The 13,489-nt window shown below is 38.6% G+C and overlaps 1 protein-coding gene across 1 annotated transcript; it reads left to right on the top strand.

Moving 5' to 3' along the window:
- The first annotated feature begins 4,219 nt into the window (after window positions 1-4,219).
- On the top strand, window positions 4,220-5,158 carry LOC129402420 (olfactory receptor 2J3-like). Its single transcript, XM_055128932.1, has one exon. It carries the CDS (start codon window positions 4,220-4,222, stop codon window positions 5,156-5,158), a length of 939 nt encoding a protein of 312 aa, XP_054984907.1.
- Window positions 5,159-13,489: the final 8,331 nt, after the last annotated feature.

Raw genomic sequence — 13,489 nt, 5'->3', positions numbered from 1 at the left:
CCAGAACCCACCTTGTGGACACAGGAACTGAGGCCCAATGATAAGACGTACCTGGTACCACTGCAGCCCAGAGAAGCCTGGACACAGTTTGCAGCACTGTTATCATTTGTAGTTTTATGTGTCACCTCCCCTCACCACCACCAAAGTGCCCATGGCAAGGAAATGGGTCATGAACAGGGGGGGTAAAGAAATGGACTGGAAAGAACAACTTTCTGGTTTATGTTTCTGGCTCTTACTACAATTAGATGAGTGGATGCACAATATAAAAAAAAAGGATGTAACATCAGCAACTTGATTATAGATTAGAAAACAAAAATATTCCATTATTATTATTATTATTATTTGGGGAGCATTTGGGACAGAGCTGACTGTGCTCAGGGATTACCCCTGGTGATACCTGGTGGACTGGACTGATAGCACAGTGGGAAGGGCATCTGCCTTGCATGACGCTGACCCGGGTTCGATTTCTCCGTCCCTCTTGGAAAGCCCGGCAAGCTACCGAGAGTATCCTGTCTGCATGGTAGAGCCTGTCAAGCTACCCATGGCATATTCTATATGCCCAAAACAGTAACAACAAGTCTCACAATAAGATGTTACTGCTGTCTGCTCGAGCAAATCGATGAACAATGAGACAACAGTGGTACAGTTATACTTGGGGGAACCATCTATGGTTCCAGGGATAAAACTGGGTTTGTTGTTGTATGCAAGGCAAAAACCTTACCCACTGAACTATATTTATGGCCCTCTCACATAAATTTTCACAGGAAGACAAGGGAAGTTGTTAATGAAAGGATTTTGAAATAATAAGCAACATTGGTAGAGATCACTTAATGTTCAGTATAACAGGTATGCATGATATCCGTTTATTATGGAAAGCTTTTCAGGCGTAAATTAAAATCTAAAGACTATCAGGAATGCATGCATGGTATAGGTAGGCTCGTAAGAACACCAAGTTAGCAAAAATAGAGCTTGTTTTAATGTTTTCTAATTTTCTCATGGCTTCAGTGCCATACATAATGTTTTATTTTTAACCAGTTATCTTGTAAATTTGAGCCTTAGCTCCATGGAAAAAATGTGTGTGAGCATGAGAAATCAGATGACTATCACAAAACCATTCCCATAACTGTCAGTAAGATTCATAGCAATATTTTTCACAAGTCATTGTCATCTCCCAGCTTAACATTATGCTGAAGGCATTTCTGTGATGAGTTTTAATTCATGACCATTTACACCTTTCTAACCAGGATAGCTCCTGAAAGGGGTTAATTATAGCACTGGGATTTCCCCTCCCAGTGGCCCCACTCAAGGAAAGAAAGTCAGATTATTATTCTTATTTCCATAAAGACCTCATCTGTTCTTCCATGAGGGCCCATCCCCAGACACTTCAAATACCCTAGAGTTTCCCATGTTCTGTGAAAAGCAAATCTTTCTAACATATCGGAGCTTTCCAATGAGAACCATGGGATTTTTAGATGCACCATAGTTAATTTTGTACATAGTATAGAGGGGCAATTAGTTTGATGTATTCCTATCACATGACAAGAGAGTAGCAGTTTATACACGATGAGGGGCTAGACCAGGAAGAGAACAGCCAGGAACGAGGGAAGGTCAGTATGAAAGAAGTGCTTGGGCATCAGCAGGAGAAACAGGTGAAGTATAAAGGAATGACTATCACAAAAAGTACAGAAACGCTAGTAACCAGGATGGGATGAGAATAGACTGTTCAGCCTTCATTTCTGAAGGCAGTGGACCTTGAGCTTGGGTCCTACTGGTGGGAAAAGAATTTGCCCGGAAATCAAGATGATATAGGTGAAAGCAATGTCAGTTTATTAAAGAGAAACAGCACAATGGGCTGACAGACTGGAGGCTTCTGGAAGAGAGGGTCTCTGAGACATTCTTGTGGGAGTATTTTTATTGTATGTGGCCTGGGCAGGAAGTTGTTGCTTGCTGTATACTAAGTGATTCTGGGATCAGGTGAGTGGGAGCTGTGTGGCCAATTCTGAGAAGGGAGGGGCTTGTCTATGGAAGGGACTGACCCAGTCCTGTGAAGAATGTGAGGTGTACATATCTGTGAGATGTATGTTTGGGTCCATCTGTGGAAAGGAGTAAATGGGCCATTTCTAGAAAACTGTGTGACGGTAGGGCGGAATATCTTGATGAAGCAACTCTTGAAGTAGGTTGTCTGAACTCATTCTAGAAATTGAGCAGTAGAGTTGAGCTACATTGAAGCATCATCTCGAGGGTCTTATGCTAGACCACGTCAATCTCTCAATGCTCAGAGGTTTCACCATTCATAAAACCTTTCTCTGCCCGGGTATTCACTTTTTTCTTTTCCACTAAGAAAATCAAACTATATAGCTCTGAACTCTTCACAAATTTTCATTTTGGGGTTATTTTTTATGGTTTTTAAGAACAAAGAAAAACAGGTTGCTCAACAGTTAAGGAAGTATCTCACAGCTGCCACTTTTCCTTTTACCTAAAATAATAAAGGATTCAGGCAGCTTTCTAAGTGAAGAACACTTCCACATGCATTCCCCAAAGTGCCCACAGCTCTTGGAAACTGCATGAACCTAATCATGAACAACTTTTCACTGTATATCTCACAGTCATTCAATAAAACAAACAAAGGACAGTGCCCACAGCATTTAGATTTCAAATGTTATGTGGATCCATTACTGCCTATTATCCTAGGGAAACTAAAAAACGTTTCTTTGAATTTTCTATTATCCCTCAACAGGTTTATGATTATTTGTATTATTAAACTAATAAATGAGGCATAAGCAAAGTTTTGCTTATCTGAAACTATTTTAAACAAGCTCATTAATCTTAGTTCTCCAGTTATAATTTAACTAATTAAACATCCTATATTTTTCTTAAAAAGTCAACATTTCCGCCAATAAAATGGCAAGCCAAAGTGATTTAGGAATTTTTAAATGGTGGGTAACTGTCTATTATCAGTAACTACAGAATAAAAGCACTTCTCTTTTTCATGAAAGACTGATAATACATTAGAGAAAATAAGCAACAGAAAATAAAACTATTAGTACATATTTGAATTTGATATCTTTATATGTATTTTTAGGATAACCACACGATGAACTTGTCATTGTATTTTATGCAATATTATTTGTAAATGTTAGTGATTTTTAATTTTTTATTCAGAAATTCCTTTCCAAAATTTAGAAAGTTTGAAACACTTAAAGCAATTAATGACAAGTTGGAATTTAAATAATATGTTAGTTGTTGTTTTAAAGCACAACAAAATTTTATGGAAACAGGTACTAGGTCCCATTTTTCAGATCTGAATAGCCTGTGATACATACACTCCCAATTCCCAGTGACTTTTCTGCTTAAAAAACTCTCTCTTTGTCTTTTGTTCTCTTATTTTAGTTTCTTTAGCTATGCATTTTGTCTTCCAAAATAACTTATAATTCCATTATATTGGAAGCATTCTAATTAGTGAGAAGTTTGTGTGTGAATAAACATATGTGCTTGTATGTGCATATACATATGAGTTTTTGTGCTTCCATATGCACACTATTTTTTATCTGGAAGTAATTTGTTTGACTATGAACAAACATCAGCACTTTTCTATAATCATATTCAAGTCACATTAATTTTAAACTCATGTCAACACTTTAAAATGATACTACTGAATTGTTTTTCTATATCTTGGTAAACTTTCATTTATTTGTATAATTACTAAGATTACTATGACTTCTTTTTTAGTAACCACAAAGTGTAAATTATCTCAAAAATGCAGAAAAGGATAGTCAAAATGATTTATGTTTTGCAAGATAGATATTTTAAATCAATTTTCTCCTTCATCATGAAAGTTGTTTAATCATTTATCCAAGTGAAAAACTTAAGGAGGCCTTAATAAAATGTTATAAAATTGAATGGTTACTGGCTGTATCTATAATAAAACAAAAGACTGAATAAAACATAAACTGAAAGAAAAATCTTTGTGATTGTTATATCAGTAGGACTTGGCGATGGTTGTGGTGAAGTTTACATATAGAAGTGTGAAGCTGAAGCTGTATGTCCAAATTTTATAGTATTGTTAACCAACAACAAATTAATAAATTGTAATGGAACTTTACATTCATAATTGTTGTATTTGAAAATAACATAGATTCCCCCACTAGCCGATATGTTTGACAATGAATGGATAGTCTTTTAGTTTGTGATTATTTCTTCAGATAAGGGGAAAAATTGAATGATGAAGGAGAAGAATGCAAGCTTTGAAGGTTACTTTATTCTCTTGGGTTTTTCTAACTGGCCTCATCTGGAAGTGGTTCTCTTTGTGGTCATCTTGATATTCTACTTGATGACGTTGATAGGAAACTTGTTCATCATTGTCGTGTCCTACCTGGACCCCCATCTCCACACTCCCATGTACTTCTTCCTCTCAAACCTCTCTTTCCTGGATCTCTGCTACACCACCAGCTCCATCCCGCAGTTGCTATTCAACCTCTGGGGCCCAGAGAAGACCATCTCTTATGCTGGATGCATGACTCAACTTTACTTATTCCTTGCTCTGGCATCCACCGAGTGTCTGTTACTGGTGGTGATGTCCTATGACCGTTACGCAGCTGTATGCAGACCTTTGCATTACAATGTCATCATGCACCCTCGTTTTTGCCAGTTGTTGGCCTTGGCTACTTGGGTAAGTGGCTTTACCGCTTCAGCACTTCATTCCTCTTTTACCTTCTGGGTTCCCTTGTGTGGACATAATCAAGTGGACCACTTCTTCTGTGAGGTTCCAGCACTGCTGAAACTGTCATGTGCTGATACCCGTGCTAATGAGCTAACCCTCATGGTCATGAGCTCTATTTTTGTTCTCTTACCCCTACTTCTCATCCTCAGCTCCTATGGTGCCATTGCTTGGACTGTACTGAAGATGCAATCTGGAACTGGACTTCAAAAGGTCTTTAAGACGTGTGGCGCTCATCTGCTGGTTGTATCTCTCTTTTTCATCCCAGGTATGTGCATATATCTTCAACCGCCATCAGGAAAGTCCCAAGATCAAGGCAAGTTTATTGCCCTCTTTTACACGGTTGTCACACCCAGTCTCAACCCTCTCATCTACACTCTCAGAAACAAAGATGTCAAAGGGGCAGTGAAGAGACTGTTGGGCTGGGACAGGGAGATGTGACAGAGATCAGCGATGCAGAAATTTGTGTTGGGTCTTGAAGTATGGTTTCTCTACACCTGGAGGACTTAGACTGCAAACCCACCAAGCTTCAGTGAGTTCAGTTTTGAGTTTGTTGTTCTTTCAATTGGTCAATTCTGGACTCTTATGTAGAAATAGCTTATTTATTTGTATCACTTTTAATGTCAAATTCTTTCAATAATGCAATTCTCCAATAGAAATGGGAGTCTGAGTTCTAAAATTAATGTGCTAATCTATGAACTGAGTATTAATATCTATAGGAAGAGTGAGCAAAGATTCCAGAATTATGAAACAAAGACTTATTGCAAAAACTCAGAATTATGAAATTATTTTACCTACCAGCAGTGCTCAGTTGTCCTGGCCAGTGGTACGTGGGCTTTATGCTACTCAGGATTGAACCCAGGGTTGGCCAGATGCAAGGCCAACCTTAAACCCTATTCTATCTCTCTGGCCTAATATACATATTAGCAACTTTTTTTTGGCTTAAACTCATTCTGTGGGCCTCTATATATGTCACACTGAACAGAATAAGTACTTTTTCAGAATGACTCCATTTTTTGTCTACTTATTTGTTTATCCATTATTCATTAGCTAAGGAATCTCATCTAGATTTAGGTTTTTGTAACATAGATGAATAAAACACTTTTTTTTTACCTGAAAAAGCTGGTTTTCTAGAAGATAAGAATTGGAGTGTACATATAAACTGAATTTGTCACTTGACATAATGCCAATAGTTTACCTATTGCAATGAAAAAAATAAGATGCTTAGACCAAATTCTGAAAATAATTGCCATTTGATAATGCTGTTAAGTGAAATGAAATCAAAATAATATGTTTAGTTTTATTTAGTTGATTAAGTTAACTAATGTATTGAACATACTCTAAAACAATTTGATATAATTGGTGTAGCTAGGTATAAATTGAAGTTACTCTAAAGCCTTTTGTTAAAGTTACTGAATCACTTACAGTTGATTACTGTGACTTACAGTTATAAAGCTTTCATGATTGAGTTTCAGTAATATAATGATCGAACATTCTTCACTCCACCAGTATACATTTTCCATCACTAATATCCCCAGTATTCCTCCCACCACCCTCACCCTACCACACCCCCTGCCTCCTGGAGACAATTTTGTTCTAACTCTCTCTCTACTTTTGGGCTTGTGGTTTGCAATACAGATACTGAGAGGCCTACATGTTTGGTCCTTTATCTGCTTTCAGCACACATCTCCCATCCTGAGTGATCTCTCCAACCATCATTGACTTAGTGATCCCTTCTCTATCCCAGCTGCCTTCAAAGCCTTTCTTTCTAAATGCCATTATTTTTTGCCAGCTAGTATTAACTTTCAATATTGAAAAAAAGTGATTCATGATCTTTAATATGCTACCTTTAGTGACAGATAAAAAGATTCATGAATCATTGCTGAGAGAGTTTTGAATTATGTATGAGAAGGTTTTCTTCTATTTCACTGTTTGAAAGTAGTCAAACCATATAGACAGTGTGAATAACTTCTAATATTGCAATTTATAGACTGACTAAATGACAATTCATAAGCTGGGACCAATGAAGTAAAGTAATATTGTAGTATCTGTAAAACCATAGCAGATAGAACTAAGTTCAGAGAATAATTTGATTCATCCAATGGATATTTTGATAAATTACCTAAACAAATTATTGATGAAAAGAATCAATTTATGATTTCATTTAAAAATTATATGAATATTTACTAATGACAAGGCTGTTGCACAGATAAATTATATACTTATATATTTTTCTACTTAAAATATGTTACTTGGAATTACTTCAGTAAAGTGGTTGATTATTATATCACACCCACTATTGCCATATACTGTGTGAATCTTACCTTAATGAGGCCTGTCATTTTATTTGTAGGTATAGTAGTCTAAGGATAATTTGTTTTAAAGTACAATCTTGTAAACACAGTATTTTTGTAGTGGTAATGCATACTAGTTATAGTAATAGCTTTCCATCTCTTTTCAAAAATCTAGATATAATTGATTTAGACACTCTTTAATGGATTAGAAGACTAAAATAAGATCTCAGAATTTTACCTACTTTCCTGAGTGTTTTATGATTACATAGTTTCCATTGTTTGGATTCATTCTCTCCATAAAATGTGTTTCTTTTTCTTTATCCTCTTTTGTCACATCCCTACGTGAATACTAATAAAGGGCACACAGTCCCTTGTCTTTGATCTCACCTTGTAAGAAAGGTTTATCTATGTAACACAAGTTCTACTAAATAATGTGGACCACAAATTACACCACATAACACTCAAACTTCACAAAATGTAAAAAGATACTTCTGCGTCCACAGAAATTTTATCAATTGAAATGCCTCATGCGGCACTCAGTTTTTCAATGTACAAAGAATTCCCTTTTTTTAGATCTACTGATATAAATTTCACTGTCACTGTCATCCCGTTGCCCATGGATTTGTTCGAGCGGGCACCAGTAACATCTCTCATTGAGAGACTTATTGTTACTGTTTTTGGCATATCCAATACGCACGGGTAGCTTGCCAGGCTTTGCCATGCGGGCTCCATACTCTCGGTAGCTTGCCCAGCTCTCTGAGACAGGCGGAGGAATTGAACTCAGGTTGGCCGTGTGAAAGGTGAAAACCCAACCGCTGTGCTATCGCTCCATCCATTTAAAATTTACACTTCAGTGAGTTCTAGCAATGTATAATATTGGAAATATCAAAATATAGAGTATTTGCTACATTCCCCAAATTACTCTCTGTCTTTTTGCAATGAGTTTGCTCCCTCCACTTAGGTAAAATTTAAGAGAAATCACAAAGAGAAGTACCTGTAGATCTGGATAGTCAGAAAAAGTTACCAGGGTACAGCTTCCTAAAGATATGAAGTTGGCTTGCTCTTCAAGCCCAAGTTCTCCCTTGAATATGCCTCACTTGCTTGTCTCTGTGTCTTTTTGCCTATTTTACTCTGGAGAAGGCTGTGTTCTCTCTGTTAAACAAATGCTTCTCTCTCACCCCTCACATTTTATTAAGTAAGTTTCAATAAAATCCACCCTGTCTCACAAACTCACAAAAAGGACATGGTATTATTGGAGGTGAAAAGCAAGTATTGGGAGGAAGTGGAAATAAGACACCCTTATAACCTATCAGTGAGAATATAAATCGCTGCAGTCCTTATGGGAAATGTATGAAAATCCCTAAAAAAAAGGAGAAGAAATTGAACTCAATCCAGTCATTCCTTTCTGAGAGTGTTCTAAACAAATACAAAACAGTAATAAAAGAGTACCACATAAATAGTTATGTTACAGACCTCATGTTTTATGTGTATGAGGCCCTAAGTTTGATTGATCTCTGGTGCTGCACAGAAAGAAAAACCAAAAAACAAAGTTGAATACTTTTTCTCCATGTTCACCACAAGGTTATTTACATTGGCAAAGCTTGGAAACAGCACTGATAATCATTAGAAGATGAATAGAAAAAGAGAATGTGGTTTGCATAATTAATGGAATACTACTCAGCTCTAGCTAAGTTTTAGCCTTGCCATTTGTAACAGCATGGAAGGACCTAGAGTTTTGTGCTTTTGAGAAACAAGTTAGATGGAGAAAGACAGATGCAATGATTTTGCCCATATGTGCTACATTAAAAACAGAACAAAACAAATGATCGAATTAAATAAAACGAGAATAATTTTTTTATGGTATGAGACCAGAAAGGACGTGGAGAGGAGATACATGAATAAGATACAAAGGGAAAATCAATTGGTGGAGTGAGAATTGGAGTTTTAGTGATGGATTTAATGCACGCAGATACAGACTTATAATGCGGCACACCTGTACTTTTATAGTGTCACAATGCAATGTTACATCAATAAAGAGCTATTACCCAAGTAAATGTCTTGTCTTGGTTTTATGTCTTGGAGGGTGAGTATGGACTCTTATAATCATCAAAAGTTAAGTAATTTTCAGTGTGCATCATTTCTCTGGTATGTTGGAGGTGTGAAAAATGAGAAAATCATTGCATTGAAAATAGTTTGCTATAATTATAACATTTTAAGTTATCCATATTTCCCAAAAGTTCAAATTATTGTACAAAAATTGATACTTGCAAGCAAGCACCATTAGATTGACAGGCTAAAAATGACCCTACAAACAACAGCATGAAGAAGAGTCAAGTCTGGTACTATTACCAGGTTGTCAGAAATTTCCCAGATGACTGGTTAAAATCTTCTCAATGACATAAAAATTTAACATGATAAATATATAGCTACTCAATTACATTAGTATTAAACTGTATCACTGTCATACCGTTGCTTTTCGATTTGCTTGAGCGGGCACCAATAAGGTGTCCATTGTGAGACTTGTTACTGTTTTTGGCATATTGAATACGCCACAGGTAGCTTCCCAGGCTCTGCCTAGCTAAATACGTACTGAGTAAGAATTCCAAATTATGAATGAGTCTTAGATAAGGCTTGCTAAGTGAAAGAAGTCAGTCACAAGATTATATTGTGTGATTCTTCATATAAGTGTCCAGAGGCCGGAGAGGGGTTAAGACACATGCCCTGCATTGGCTCACCCCAGTTTGATTCCTGGCACCATGCATCTCAGGGCGCAGCCCTGGGGAATCCCAACGCCACTAGATTGGCCTGGACAGTCCTCAGCACTGCCTAGCATCACTGCATCCTTAGGCCCTTGCACTGAATAGTACAATACATTGGTCAAAAATCACATGTAGGGTCCTGACTTCAAACAGTCCAGGACAGAGGCTGGAAGGATTGCATAGCGGGGAGAGCGTTTGTCTTGCACACAGCCCATCTGGGTTTGGTCCCTGGCATCACATAGTACCGCCTGAGCACCGCCAGGAGTAACCCCTGAGCATCACTGGGTGCAATCCCTTCTCTGCAATTCTTTTTTAAAATGTCCTGGATAGGTAAATCTGCATGATGGAAAACGGATTAACAGTTTTCTATGTTTGGGGATTTGGGGTAAAGGAAAGGATAACAGCTAATGGGTACAGGGCTTCTTTCCTGGAAGGATAATGAAACTGGAATTAGTGGCATGGTTTACAACTCTACTCTGGGACATAATTCAATGGAGGTATGCTTGTGGCCCAGCGCATGATCTATTTTGGAGAACGTTTCGTGTGCACTGGAAAAGAATGCGTATTCTTTTTTATGGGCATGCAAAGCCCTGTATAGATCCATTCGCCCTCTCTCTTCTATTTCTTCCTTCAAGGCCAGTGTTTCCTTGCTGAGTTTTGATCTTGTTGATCTATCCAGAGGTGACAAGGCGGTGTTGAAGTCTCCAACTACTATTGTGTTGCTAGCAATGTCCTCTCTAAATCTGTTAGCAGTTGTTTTAAGTATTTCGTTGGTCCCTCATTAGGTGCATATACGTTTACAATTGTGAGTTCTTCCTGCTGTATGTATCCCTTGATTAGTATGAAATGGTCTTTGCTGTCCCTTCTATATTTTTCAACCTGAAATCTATATTATCTGATACTAGTATGGCCACCCCGGCTTTTTTGAGGGAGTTGTTTGCTTGAAGGATTGTTTTCCATCCTTTGACTTTGAGTCTGTGTTTGCTCTGACCATTCAGATGTGTTTCTTGTAGGCAGCGGAATGTTGGGTTCAGTTTCTGAATCCATTTTGCCACTCTGTGTCCCTTGATGTGTGCGTTTAGACCATTGACTTTGAGAGAGATTATTGTTGTGGAGTTTTTTGTCATCTTTCTGTAGAAGTTTGTTGTGCTTGTATGAGTTTTTCTTTTCTTACAGGAGCCCCTTTAGATCTTTTAAGTTTGATTTTGAGTTTATGAAGTTCCTGAGCTGTTGTTTATCCATGAAATTGTGTATGGTTCCTTTGAGTTTGAATGAGAGCTTAGCGGGATAAAGTATTCGTGGTGAGGTGTTCATTTCATTGAGTTTTTCCACTATATCCCACCATTGTCTTCTGGCTTGGAGGGTTTTCTCCAATATGTCTGCTGTGAATCTAAGGGGTGCTCCTTTGAATGTGATTTCTTTTTTTGACAATGTTGCTTGCAGTATTGTGTCCCTATCCATGGCATCCATCATTCTGACTATGATATGTCTTGGAGTCTTTTTATTAGGGTTTCTTTTAGCTGGCACCCTTTGGGCTCCTAGGATCTGAACATCTGCATTATCCAGCTCTGGGAACTTTTCAGCAATGATTTCTTTAACTGAGGCTTTCTCATTAGGGTTGCCTTCCTGTCCTTCTGGAACTCCAATGATTCTTATGTTATTCCTCTTGGCATCATCCCCTAGGTCTCTGATTCGCCCTACAGCTATTTTGAGGTCTTTTCCAATTGTTTGTTGTAGCCTGTGGGCTTTCTGCTGCTCATCTTCAAGCTCACTAATTCTCTCTTCAGCTGTAGCCATTCTACTGTCAAGGGCTCCCACTGTGTTTTTTATTTCGTCTACAGTGTCTTTTATTCGTGGCATTTCTGAATGTAGCTTTCCTATTTCTGCTCTCATTTCTTCCCGTAATTTCTTCTCTGACTGCTCCACCGTTTCTTTAAGTTTGATGAACATTCTCAGAATTTCTTCTCAGAATTCCTTATCGGAGAGATCATACTTGTGGGAAAACCCTGCTGAGGCTTCTGGACTCTTTTTCTCGTCCTCTCCTTGCTGTGGGGATTTGCACTGTTTTTTCATGCTATCACGGTTGTATGGATGTGGGACCTTCCAGTTCACTAGAGCTAATCTTTCTTTTTGTGAGGCTTCGATATTTTGGTGCAATTGGAGCAGGCTAGTGGCTTATTTGCCTTTTGTGTTTGAGATAGCTGGGGAGATCCCCACAAAGTTAGGTAATGGGGATTGAGACTTCTGTCAAGTATAATAAAACAGGGGAAAATAACTGAGCCCCGGAGATCATGCCCCCTGCAGCGGAGGCCATGCCCACTATTACAGAGGCCACGCCCCTTCTGGCTACTGGATGCTGTGTTGAGATCAGGTCCTTGGCCCCATATGGGCACGGAGGGTTGGGAAGCTCAGTGAGGGCAGCGGGCGCACCTGATCAGGAAGCAAGAAGTGCAGGGTCGGTGGAGGCTGGGGGCGGGGGTCCCTTTCCGCTGGACTCTGGGTTGAGATCAGGTCCTGGGGTAGCACGCGGACCGGAGGGCTGGGGCTCGGGCTTCTATTTTTATAGTTTTGTTGTGGTCAAAGCCCAAAGCCTCTCCATATTCAGCCACACACAGTATGGTTCTAAAAGTCTTGAATACATTCACAGTGAATGAACCATTGAAGAAGTCTAACATACCATGTGGTCCAAGTGTCTAAATATTTTGATTAAGTATTTGATCCATAAATCCATTTTCTAATTTTTCACATTGTATGGACGCCCCATGGAATCCAGCTGGTAACAGTTCTAGTGTAGCGGTCATCTCTGAATTGCATTATGTCACCAGCCCATCTAATTTTCGATGCTTTGGCAAATGAGACAGCATCCCTGATTCTCGATCATTGAGAGAGTTTGGAAATCCAGATTCCTTCTCTCACTTGAGAGAAACATGATATTCCAAGCATAGCTCTCTTGATTCCTCTTTGGGAGACCCGAATAGCGTTCTATTTTTTTAATCTTTTTTTTTAATTAAAAATTTTTTTTTCCAAATAGCGTTCTTATTCTGTTTTCTACTTATTTTTATTTTGGTGGGGTGACATCCAGTGGTACTCAGGTGCTATTTCTGGCTCAGTCCTGATGGATATATCACATCTTCCACAAAGGCAATAGAGAGAATTATTCACCACTTCTACTCAGATCTCTTTGACAGCCATGTACACCTGCCCACATACCAAATTCCGCAGGATGGATATGTTGTTCCCAACGTCCTCCCTTCTGAAATCTGACACGCCATTTCATTGGTAAAGATGTGTACAGCACCCGGTCCAGACAAGGTCAGACCCGAACATCTGAAGAATCTGCTGCCAGTACTCATCAATACAATGGCTCGGCTCTTCACATGCTACCTGTCTCAATGCAAGGTTCCATCCCAGTGGAAAACCAGCAGGACCGTTCTGTTGTATAAGAAGAGAGACATCCACGACATTGGCAACTATCGCCCAATCTGCCTGCTGTCTGTCATCTACAAGTTGTTCTCTCGTGTCATCCTGAATAGAATAGGCAGAACACTAGATGAAGGAAAACCATGCAAGCGAACCGGATTTCTAAAAGGATTCAGCACGATAGACCATATCCACACGGTGACCAATCTGATAGAAGTTTCGCGAGAGTTCAAGATGCCGCTCTGTTTAACCATTCATTGACTTAAAGAAGGCCTTCTATTCTGTTGAGACTGAAGCAG

This window comes from Sorex araneus, chromosome 2 (assembly GCF_027595985.1).
Source record: "Sorex araneus isolate mSorAra2 chromosome 2, mSorAra2.pri, whole genome shotgun sequence".
In the NCBI taxonomy this organism is placed as follows: Eukaryota; Metazoa; Chordata; class Mammalia; order Eulipotyphla; family Soricidae; genus Sorex; species Sorex araneus.
The sequence above is the reverse complement of the archived record's forward strand: the minus strand, read 5'-3'. Positions and strand labels throughout refer to the sequence as shown.